Below are 12,715 nucleotides of genomic sequence, written 5' to 3' on the forward strand. Positions count from 1 at the left end.
AGAAAATACCGTTATGTGACGTCACAAGTGTTTTTGATCGTTTGAACTATTCATAGAAAACTTGTACTTTTACAAAATGGTTTTATTTTCCATAGCAAACCTTCTTTCCTTTCCTTCAAAAACTGTATCAAACTCCAATCTCAACAAACTGGTATATATTATTACAATGACATACGATAAATTTCATTAGAATATAAATATTTTTCCCTTATTCCTCAACGATGAGCTGGCCAAATACCTAAGTAGGTGGAGGCCAATAAACTAAAGAAGGAGAAGAAGAATATACCTAAATATAACCATAATCATAACTATATAATAAAACTATATGACGTCACGGGTCGTTTTAACTATTTTATACCGCAGAAGACTTTAAATTTGTATTTCTACGTTATTACGAGTTTTAAACAAAACTGAACATTATTATGTAATCAAAAAAATGTGCAAGTTCCCTATTGAGGATATGAGTGCAATAACGTATTAACCCCGGTGTTGATGAATGTGATAGTATTAATGAATGCACAATAACCTTGTTTAAGAATTTTTTAAGAAAATTACTTACATAAATTTAATGAATTTATTCCACAATTTGATTTTTAAATGTGAGTTGGTCCATGTTGTACTTAAATATTTTGTTATTTGTTGGCTTATCACATATTTACTCCATATTACATCAAAAACTTTATTTATTACAACAGATTGGATATAAAAAACAATTATAATATTTCGCTGGTACCTATGATTAATGTGATTCCTAATACATGCCCAGTGAAAATAATAACTCTTTGATAAGTATTGGCGATTACAATTTTTTTTATATGCGTGTCCGCGAAGATTATAACTCCCAAAATATTTATAATGAAAATATTTAGTTCATAATAGATGCCGACGAAAACAATTATTTTCCTTTCTCTTTCTGTGTTTGCCGACGAAAACAATTATTTCTGAGAACTTTTTACTAATTATAATTTTCGTGGACCTACAAACAAAAATTATGTTTTTTGCCGATACTCCTCAAAAAATAAATTTTTTAAATAAATTATTAGGGATTATAATTTTCACAATCATATAATCAAAAATAATGTTTTTCGCGGCGTTCATTGAAAGTTCTACTCTTAACGGCATTTTTCGGAGTTATACTTTTCGTAGGCGGCGGCGATTTAATCCTATTCGTCGTCAAATGAGCCAATTACTTCACTTCAGGTTGCTTGAGTTGAGGATCTCAGATTTTTGTTAAAATTGTTAAATTCGTGGTGTATGGGTGGTATAAATTTCTTTAACTGAAGGTGGTCTTTCTTTTAAGCTTCATTGATGGTATTACCATGTACATATATAAGTACCAGTTCCATTATTTCACTGGAAATAGATTTGCTTTTATTAAGATCCGCAGTTTCAAAATAGACCTCTTCATTGATCTAGTACCCAAATTGGAAAGTGCTGGGAAATGTTTTTTCTTAATCTCAGCAACTAGATCTTGAACAACTCCACCTATGTTTTTGCTCCAGAATCTGTTCTGTTAGGTATATTATTTTCAACTATATTGGTAGAAAAAAAGGAAAAAAGGATTGTTCCTTCTAATATGAATGTCGACTCGATTTAAGTTCTCTGTTAACCCAGATATGAAAATATCAAAAGGCGCCGCTAGCAAAATATTCCAACATGCGATCTCAGAGAACCCATAATCATAAAAATAGAAAATTTTCTAGAAAATACATACATTCAATTCTGATACAATTCATTGATTTGCCTTATTTGTGGTCTAGGTTTGACATCCATATGTCATGATAGGAAGGATGCACTGGTTAAACACTTTGCTCCTCAAGTATTGAGGTATTTTGTGATTCTTAAGTATCCAACTGGTTGAATGGAACACACCTCTATACATGGTCTTTGTCGATTTCGAACGTGCCTTTGACAGCCTGTCTCATGCTGCTCTATGGAAAATTTTAGAGCTAAGAAACATTCCTCATAAAATAATTTCCATTATAAAGTCACTGTACACTGAGGCGACGTGCAGCGTGACACACAATGGGGTCAACAGTGACGAATTTGACGTACTTACTGGAGTCAGACAGGGATGTGTGCTTTCTCCGTTTCTGTTTAACATAGCTCTGGACTATGTTCTCTCCAAACTAGACTTCGACACAAAAGGGATACAATGGACGTTAACCACACGCCTAAGTGATCTGGAATACGCCGACGATATCTGCCTGTTAGGACAAAGGTTCCAGGATGTGGCCGACCAATTGGAAACACTATCCACTGAGTCCAATAAAATAGGTTTAAAAATCAATATTGGTAAAACCAAGTCGATGAGAATAAATGCAAGGAACAACACGCTATTTAATATCGACAACAAGCAGATTGAAAATGTGGAGAACTTCACGTACCTTGGAAGTGTCATACCAGAAAGCGGAGGTACAGAAGACGATATTCGTATGAGGATACGAAAAGCTCAACAAGCTTTCAGCATGCTTAACCCTGTTTGGAGGTCTGGAGAATATACTACAAGGACAAAGATCCGAATATTCCAGTCAAATGTTATGTCTGTTCTACTCTATGGATGTGAAACCTGGAAAGTGACAAAATACCTTACAGACAAATTGCAGGTCTTTGTTAACAAATGTCTACGAAGAATTGTTCGTATTTTCTGGCCAAACACCATCAGAAACGAAGATCTGCTACACCTGACCCAACAAAAGAGGGTAGAAAATGAAATCAAATACAGAAAGTGGGGGTGGATAGGTCACACACTCCGAAAAGATAGTTCCAGTATTGCAAAAAATGCCCTAGAGTGGAATCCCCAAGGAAAGAGAAAAAGAGGTCGCCCAGCACAAACTTGGAGAAGATCCATCATGGACGAGATAAGAAGTCAAGGAAAGTCTTGGAATGAGGTGAAGGCCCTAGCGCAAAATAGAACCCGATGGCGCGTTTTCACTGAAGCTCTATGCTCCACTTAGGAGTTCAAGAACATTATATATATATAGTATCCAACTGAGTTTTCTAAATCCTACTTTGCATTATCTTTGTCAAGTTTCATAATTTGTCCTAGGTATATTCTTTGATTTGTTCTATATCATTGCCATTTATAGTTTTATACGTCTGGGGTCGTGTATGTTTGTCATTGTTTTTGTTATATATTTATTTGTTATATTATGACTAAAGTCCGGATTATAAGCATGACAGAAAGGTCAAAATAAGCACTTATATAAGCAAAAAATGTCGTAATTACATTTATTTTTAATTATCTTACTATTAACAATAAATAAAAAATTACCAAAGTGTTAAGCTATAATATAATAAAAAATCGAAAAATAATTAACATATTAATATATTTGTTATTCATGGCCATTAGCATAAAAACAATAAACAATAATATGTTTTTCAAAATTTTTTTGTAAAAAGCTGTGTCTTCCATCTGTATACATATACGTAGAAAAAGTTAAGCAGATGTGATTGGTGCGTATTTAAATTTAGACAAATGTACCCGTACTATTTTACAACAATATAATAAATTTGGGCTGACTGCAGACAAATATTAGTTTATTACATGACAGGTATAACGATGGGTTTTCCCGTTTATCTCCTAAGCCTAAGGGATTAAAATTCTTATGGTTTATTAAATTATTAGAGTTTTATAGCTCTGTATACTTCATAGAATTTTGCTGAAGACAGGAAGTCTCATGAAATTTCACCATAGTTTATCATAAGATGTAAAATAAACAAAGATAAGCAACATATCTTTAAAATAATAGTCGAGGAAATGAAGCTAAAAAAATGCAAAACCTCGCATTTTTTTCGTCCAGCATCGATTTGTACAAAGATTTGGGTTTAGGCTCATTACACCCTCTAGTTCATTTTCTATATTGAGCCGTTGTACGCTTTTGGTTTTTTAAGGGTGAAAACTACCCCTAATTATAAAAAATTATAAAATAACATTTTGAACTTTAATATTGTCAACATTTGGTTCTTATTAGTTACATAATGATTGTTTTATGCTTTAAGATATACTATCATAATATTTCAACCCTTAAAATCACCCTTGTTGGAGCTATATATATAAAATTTACTTATCCTAAAAGAATAATTTCGGCTTGCATCGATTTACATAAAAATTTAGGATTAGGATCATCTCACCCTGTACTTCATATTCTATATCATGCTTAAGGGCGTTGATTATTTTTAGGGGTGTAAGCTACCCCTTATTGTCAAAAATTATATAAAAATATTGTAAAGTTTAATATGGGTAAAATTTGGTTTTGATTGGTTAAATAATGATTGTTTTATACTTTAGGAAATAATATCATAATATTTCAACCCTTAAAAACCACCCTTAATAACATTACAGTTTTTATAAGTAGATATTTTAATAGATCTATACAGAAAAAAAAAGTAGAATTAAAGAATTACAAAAACATTTATTTACACAAAAATACGAATTTACAGATATGCTCAAATACAAATACAAATAGTTTTTTAGTCATCTTCCGGTTCTGTGGTATTATACATACATTGAAAGTTATCCATAAGCGGACTATCCGAATTTTTCGAAAAAAAAATTCGTTTTATAAACATGGCTCCTTCATTTTTGGCGATAAAAAGTTTTTTCAAAAACAACTTTGTAGATTGTGTAAACTAAATTGCGTAAGATCCCTTAGTTTTTAATTAGGGTGGGTTTAAAGGGCTCGAATAAGGGGGTGTTTGCTCGTAAATAGAGGTTTTAAACAGCTATATCTCGTTAACTGTTTACTGTAATGAAAATCTATGCACAAGAGAATTTTAGTTATTAAAAAAGCTACAATTTAGTAATTCATCATTTTATTCGTATCTCCAGTATTTTCGGATATATTTTAAAGTAAAAGGTGAAAAATGGGAAATTCCTAAAAATTAATTTTTCTTTAAACTCCAATTTTTCTAAAATTAGGCCTTTTAAATATGTCAAACTTTTTGGGTGTATTGATAATACAAATATAAAAGGAATTACAGAAACGTGAAGACCAATTTTTAATTAGGAGGGTAGTTAAGGGGTTGTTTTCACTGATTTTTTCATAGAGAAAAGCAGGTACCGACCTTTTTTTGATCATAAGTCGCTTAATTTTCAGGCTAGAAACTTTTTATTATTATTTTTTGAAAGGGCTTACTGTATACTTGAAAAAAGATTATTTAAGTTTTCCTCTAAAAATGCAAAGTTGTCCGTTATTTTACTTTGAATATTTCAAATTATGCATTTGACGAAAAAAGCTAACTTTTAACATGCCGTATCTCGGTTTGTATTGGTCTTAAAGATATTACGGAAAAAGAATTTGGTTTGTATTACTATAAGATATAATTTTGATATCTACAGTTTTTTTGATTAAATGCATATTTTTCGAGGTATTCTCAAGAAACCCTCTAAAAAAGTCGATTTTTTCATAAAAAAACTGTTACTTTCAAGCGCGAATAACTCGAAAAATATTAGTTTTACGAAGAAAATGTAAAAAAACATTTTTTTCTTAGAATTACTTTTTACATCGATTACATGGTTAAAATTGTAATAAAAAATTCCCGCCCCCCGAGATGGGGTGGCAACCACCCCCAAGGTTTTAGCGTACAGCGGTATGATATAGAAAATGATCCTTGGACTATTCCCTACCTTCTGTGAAAATTTCAAGTAAATCCATGCTGGACGAAAAAATTGCGAGCCAAAATGCTTCATTTCCTCGACTGTAAGCATTTTTACTAAAAATCCTAATTATAAGCAAAAAAAAACCAAAATGCTTATAATCCGGACTTCAATTATGACCGACTTATGGGAGCTGTCTGCGAGTTCCTCAACCATGGTGGAGGAGATATTGAAATAGTATGTCCATAACTTGTATCAAATTGAGGTGTCAGATCGTAACGGATGATAAACGCGTTTCCATTTTTTGCCATTTCGGTGTCCCCTTTTAAAGAATATCTAGTACCAACAGGACTCAGTTGGTCGTTACTTCTCACTGGACTGATTCCATGTTTTTGAGCGAGGATCTGTATGCTTATCTTCTAACATCGACCTAGTGTTCGACCTCGAAATGTTACTACATTTAAAACTTTAATTATGTAATTTAAGGGTCGTTAGACTCCATTTTGTAGCTAGTTCCATTTACTGTATGCATAGATTTATTTACTGATGTTGGACCGATAGCACTGAAAACGTTTTGAATTTATAAATCCATTTGGATATGTTTAAAAAAAAGAATGTGTGTGTACTTTGTACGCACGTAAGAAGTTACACTTCTATTATAATATAATTTCAACGAAATAAATATACCTACTTAACAGTTACAATACAAAAAATTAACAATAATTACCAAAAATGAACCAAAACTTAACAACGCCAAATATTAAAAAAAAAAGAAAAAAATATGAATCGTCCGGGATTTGAACCCGCAATCTCGCGATTTTTTGATCTCTGGTCCAATGCTCTACCAACAAGGCCATCAAGCCACATGCTTGTTACCTTTCAGATATACATAATTATACATCAGGGTGACAAGTGAAATATAAAAATAGATGTTTTATTATTTTACGCACAAGGAAGACAAATCCAAAGACACAAAATTATAATAAAAAACCTTTTAAACCACCTTTTTCAAATTGCGCAAGTTGTATTATTAATATTAATGTTAATAAATGAAATATAAATATTTTGACGTTTCACAATTTGACAATTCACTTTTAACTGCAGTGCCTTAAAAATTTTAAAGCACTAGTGCCTTAAAGTAGCATTTTTAACGCTCCTATGGAGTCCTAAAAATTGCATTTTTAACACGTTTGTAGAAAAATATATTTAAAAACTCTAATATATTCTTTCCACACCTTTTCTGGACTGATACATACATAAATTAAAACATTTTGAAGTATAACTTCAAAAATATAATATGAAAACTGTTTAAAAAGGCAGTATAACTATTAACTAACCTTTGTTGTTTCTCTTCCCACAAATTTTAAAACGCAACAACCATACATAACCAAACCGTCAACCGTCCAAACCACAGCTGCGCTACAGCTGCTATATTGGATAATTTTTTGACATGTCATTTGAACATCCAATCAGAACAAAGTTATAATGCGCATGCGCCGGGATCGTAGGTTTTAACATATAAAAATTCACCCTCATATCGCGCGTAAAGAAGTATAACTTCAAAAAATTAATAAATATTTTATACCATTTTACATTGGAAGTGTTTATTTGGTCGTAAATTTTGAAAATTAAAATGTCCTTGTCATAAAATATATAGGTTTTTGTTGTTCTCTTTTCTAAAGACTGGAGATTGGTTTTAGGTTGTGTGGCTCGTAGTTTTCCGTTAAGTTGTCATTCGAGTTTGGTCAGCGATATTTAGCTACGAATATCGAATAAGTTTTACTTTGGGATAACAAACTGACTTCAGGTATTGATGGTTCCCATTTTGAAAGATTGATAATTGTCCACACAAAATTATCATAGATTCTCTTTAAAGGAAATAATGTATAATATACGTTAATTTTTAGTATTTTGAGCAAGATGATCCAGACCTGTACCTGTCTAAAATTAAGTATCTCCTTGAAAATAACATGGACGATCTAGAGACAGAGTTGTATTTCGTAGAAGAGCAGTACGATTCAAACGGGCAGCTATTTAGGATAGTAGAGTTAGTTCCGAACGGTTCAAAAATTAGAGTTTCCAATAGTACAAAACTGCAATACTTAGATGCCCTTGCACAATATAGATTAGCTACCAGCATAAAGGATGAAATGGAGGCTTTTCTGCGAGGCTTGAACGAGTTGATTCCTGATAACTTACTCAGTATTTTTGATGAGAACGAGTTAGAAGTAAGTACTGTTTGATTTTATTATGTATATCTTTTTACAATTTATGATTACAATTTCTGTAATTCGATTGACCTTTATAAAAGGCACAAAAGGTCATTTTTGTCTAAAAGTTTGTTGTTCTTCCACACCATGACCTGTTTCGCTCTACTTAAAACTGTGTACAGTGGAAGATCGCAGACAGTGTACGAACTAAACAGAAAGCTACACAAACTACAGATACAACTGATCAAGTTTCAGACTGGAACTTTAGATGTAGCAACGCTGTCAGCCAGTCAAATATAGGCCTACTTTTACGTCCATAGTGGGCCTTTATAAGAAAGAATATCATTATTTTTAAATTTATGTAATTAAATGTGCTTTTTTAATAAATAATAAAAGGTTTTGATAAACACAAAATTGATGTAGCATTATTATCCAAAACGTGATTGAAGCCTGGAGCAGTTAAACCATCCCTATTTAAAATATGTTCATCTTCTAATAGTAATTTATGATTGGACTTACCTGACTTTAATTGAGTCTTTTTTAATATTATATCCGATTTCTGGCCCATGTCAATAAAATTCATTATCAATAAAACATACTTAAAATAGTCATGAAAACTTCAAAAATAATCAGATTATAGTTATTTATGTACTAATTCAGTAAAGTGACTCTTTATCGAACGAGTCTGATATTACGAGAAGAGCGAACGTAGCGAGCGAGGCGAGTAACAGACGAGTTCGATAAAGAGTCTTTACTTATCGGCGATTAACATGGCGAAACTGTCTCTGTCTCGAGCTATTCTAAATGTGTTCTGCTTTCTTTATTCCTGTCCACTCCCGGATATTCTTCAACCAAGAGGCCTGCTTTCTACCAATTCCTCTGCGTCCTTCGATTTTACCCATCATAATAAGTTGAAGAATATTATACCGGTCTCCCCTTACTACGTGTCCAAAATAGGCCATCTTTCTATATTTGATGTTATCAAGCAGCTCGCGGGTAGCATTTGCTCTCTTAAGGACTGCCACATTTGTCAGCATAGCCGTCCATGGTATTTTCAGAATACATCTGTGCAGCCACATTTCAAAGGCCTCCAAACTGTTAATGGTGGATATTTTTAATGTCCATGCTTCGACACCATACAAGAGGACTGACCAAATGTAGCATTTAATCATGCGCTTTCGAAGTTGAAGTTGCAAGGTATCATTACAGAAGAATGACCTCATTTTTAAAAATGTCGTGCGGGCTATCTCGATTCTACATTTTATCTCTTTATCTGGATCTAGTTGTTCAGTAATATGGCAACCAAGATATTTAAAACTGGGTACTCTTTGAATTATATGACCATCAACATATAACCGTGAATCTTGATGGGCCAAACGGCTAAATACCATGTATTTTGTTTTTGAACAGTTTATATTTAGGCCAAACTCTCTTCCCACTCTGTCAATGGCATTTAAAAGGTGTTGTAATCCATTCATATCATCACTTAAAATAACTGTATCGTCTGCATATCTGATTGTATTTATCACAATTCCATTAACCTTCACACCCCATTCCAAATTATGCAGCGCTTCCTTAAATATTCTATCTGAATACAAATTGAACAACAGTGGGGACAGTATGCAACCCTGTCTGACGCCTCTTTGTATTTTGCATATTTCTGTTGATATATTTATGAACGTATTTATTGACGGATTTATGAATATAATTATTATGAACGTATTCTCAAGTAAAATTTTGGTTAATTCCCGTTAAAAATAGTAAATAATATTGGAAAGTGATTGAAACCAATTTTAGACGAGCTTGTATATTCTCATTACAATGGGCATTTTAGTTTAAAGTTAAATCGGTATCAAAAAGATTGGAAAATGTCGGGATCAGTCAATAGCACTGCAATAAAATATTAATGATTAATACCATTACTAAAAGTAATATATTTTGGTTCTCAATATTATTCTTTCTTTTTATAACACCACTGGCAAAAGCCAGACGTGAATAAGTTTTAATAAAATTCACCCTACAATTCTATTCACCTTGGGAAATACAGAGTGGGCCAAAGAAAACAGTCCACCTCGATATTTGGCAGTATTTATTAGATTTTAAGGTAATAAAAAACAGGTCAATTTTTTATCTAAGAGGGACACATTTTTACGGTAAATACATCGGTCATTTGTCAACCCCCTCCCTTCCATTTCCCCCACATCTTATTTTTAAATAGGGAATAGGGGTCGTGTGCTACCTCATTTGAAAGATTATTCAATTCTCTATTCAGTAATATTAACATTTACGTAATTATTGATACAGGGTGCCCAAGAAAAATTATTTTGAATTAAATTAATTGACACAAAAAGAAGAATGTATGAAATTTATTTAACTCAAAATACATTCTACTACTGACAGAAAACAGAGAAAAATGTTTATTTGACAAATAAATATTGTTTTTCGCTTAAATTCAATATTTAACCTACCAAGAGGCAGATGGGTGGCAGCTTGAACATTGAAATTAAGCGAAAAGCAATGTTTATTTATTAAAAAACATTTTTTTCTGTTTTGTGACAGCAGTAGAATGTATTTTGAATTAAATAAATTATATATATTCGTCTTTTTGTGTCAATTAATTTGATTAAAATATTTTTTTCTTGGACACCCTGCATAAATAATTATGTTAATGTTTATATTACTAAATAGAGAATTGAATAACCTTTTAAATGAGCTAGCACACGACCCCTATTCCCTATTTAAAAATAAGGGGTGGGGGAAGTGGAAGGGAGGGGGTTGACAAATGAGAAATGTATGTACCGTAAAAATGTGTCCGAGGTGGACTGTTTTCTTTGGCCCACTCTGTATAGATAAAAACACTGCCTGTCTGTCTTTAAGTTTGTATTCAGCTTTTATTTCTTTTAGACAGAAATGACGGATGGTGCCTTTTAGCTGTCTAATACATCGAACTTTACAGTAATAGTTGCCTTTTACATAATTTTTTAACATCACTAACTCACAGCTTACATATTTCTATACCTCACATATTTTGCACAGCTGCGTAGAAATGATATAATTAACATAATCCCCGTGATTGAAAATATTTGTTGCTATGGGCGTTTCAGCTTCTTCTTTGCGGGACGGGCCAATACAGCATCGCTGACTTCAAAGCCCACCACGTCGTCAATGGCAATTCAACGGAGTTCAGAAGGATAGTTGGTTGGTTTTGGGCAGCAGTGGGCAATTTTACGCAAGAGGAGATGGCACGATTATTACAATTTACCACTGGATGTTCTCAGTTGCCTCCCGGAGGGTTCAGGGATCTTACACCTCGGTTTCAGATCACTGCTGCTCCCACTTTTGGAAATCTTCCAACGGCGCATACTTGGTAAGTAATTCTATTATGTTTTGACTAGTTTGTAATATGCATATAACCCGTCGGTCAATAAGTCCCGGGCCTAACTTGGAAAACAACGGTTTGCTGCAAAAATTATTCTTTATTCAAAATCCACGAGGAAAATAAACTTCCTGTAGCTGGCTGTATACCATAAATCACATAAATACTAGATTTGTTGTAAAAGGTATATTTTAAAATACCCTAAATAAGGGTCACAAGACAAAACGTTTTCGGATTAAGAAATTCATCATCAGTGTTCTAATATAATTCCTTGCTTGATGATGGATTTTTTAATCCGAAAACGTTTTGTCTTGTGACCCTTATTTAGGGTATTTTAAAATACACCTTTTACAACAAATCTAGTATTTTTTTATTCTTTATTCATCAAAATAATCTCTTTTACAATCATTCCAACGTTTTTTAATTTTTTGATGCCGTCCTTGGAAAACGATTGATCTTTATATTCAAAATAGACTTCAGTTTTTGCGGTTAATTTCTCATCGGAGCGATATCTCTTGCCACGGAGCATCTTTTTAAGATCGGAAAAAGGTGGTAATCGCTGGGAGCCAGATCTGGACTATACGGTGGATGTGGAACCAACCATTCTCGTTGAAACCTTACCGCGCTGAGCAGATGGGACGTGAATTATAAATAAATTGTAAAATTCTCTCATCTTCTTTAGTGTCAGCATCTGTTATGGCTTGCAAATTTTAGAAGCCTCGGAGGTGTAACCAGAGAAGGTTCCCATTGTTTTCAATCTGGTGGGATGTAGGGCCGGTTGTTCGAACGCTAATCAACAATGATCATTATCAAATATTTAATTACTGTCACCAACTGTCAATGTCAACTTTGATTGGGTTGCTGAAATCATAATTATTGATTACAATTATGAAATTACTTAATCAATTATGTTAATAATTGTTATGTTAATTGATTAACTAATCTCATAATTATAATAAATTATGTTTTCAGCAACCCAATAAAAGTTGACATCGACAGTTGGTGACAGTAGTTAAATATTTGATAGTGATCATTGTTGATTAGCGTTCGAACAACCGGCCCGTAGAGTAATATTTTTAATATTATTGTATGTGCTATTAGATTGAAAACTTAGTCTTTTTATTTTCATTGACTATTTAAGAGGATGGGTACGTATTTTCGGCTGCAATGCTATTCAAATGGGGATTCATTTTTTTCGAATCCTGAGAAAACTAATAAATATTTTTGAAAAATTTAAACCCAGAATGAAAGATTATGTTATTAGCGAGGGCTGAAAGTCCCTCAGAACTTCTATAATGTTTATTTTAATAAGTTACAGGGGTGAAAACTAAGAGAAAATTTAGTGTGATTTTTAATTTCAAATATCTCATTCAAAATAAACTTTTTCTTTATTCTAAGGGACTTTCGGCCCTCGGTAATAATTTAGTCTCTCATTCTGCGTTTAAATTTTTCAAAAATATTTATTAGTTTTTTCAGGATTCGAAAAAAATGAACACAATGTCCGTGATAATATTTTCCAAATCTATCTTC

At 32.4% G+C, this 12,715-nt stretch overlaps 1 protein-coding gene across 6 annotated transcripts in view; it reads left to right on the forward strand.

Moving 5' to 3' along the window:
- Window positions 1–12,715, forward strand: part of LOC114326580 (apoptosis-resistant E3 ubiquitin protein ligase 1) — a 293,562-nt gene that overhangs the window by 274,421 nt on the left and 6,426 nt on the right. For all 6 annotated transcript variants that reach the window (XM_028274984.2, XM_028274991.2, XM_050646470.1 and 3 more), the window contains 2 exons: window positions 7,507–7,827; window positions 10,914–11,176. In XM_028274984.2, coding sequence (XP_028130785.1) covers window positions 7,507–7,827; window positions 10,914–11,176 — 584 coding nt within the window. The remainder of the gene's footprint in view (window positions 1–7,506; window positions 7,828–10,913; window positions 11,177–12,715) is intronic.

The sequence above is a fragment of the Diabrotica virgifera genome, chromosome 3 (genome assembly GCF_917563875.1).
Source record: "Diabrotica virgifera virgifera chromosome 3, PGI_DIABVI_V3a".
Lineage (NCBI taxonomy): Eukaryota > Metazoa > Arthropoda > Insecta > Coleoptera > Chrysomelidae > Diabrotica > Diabrotica virgifera.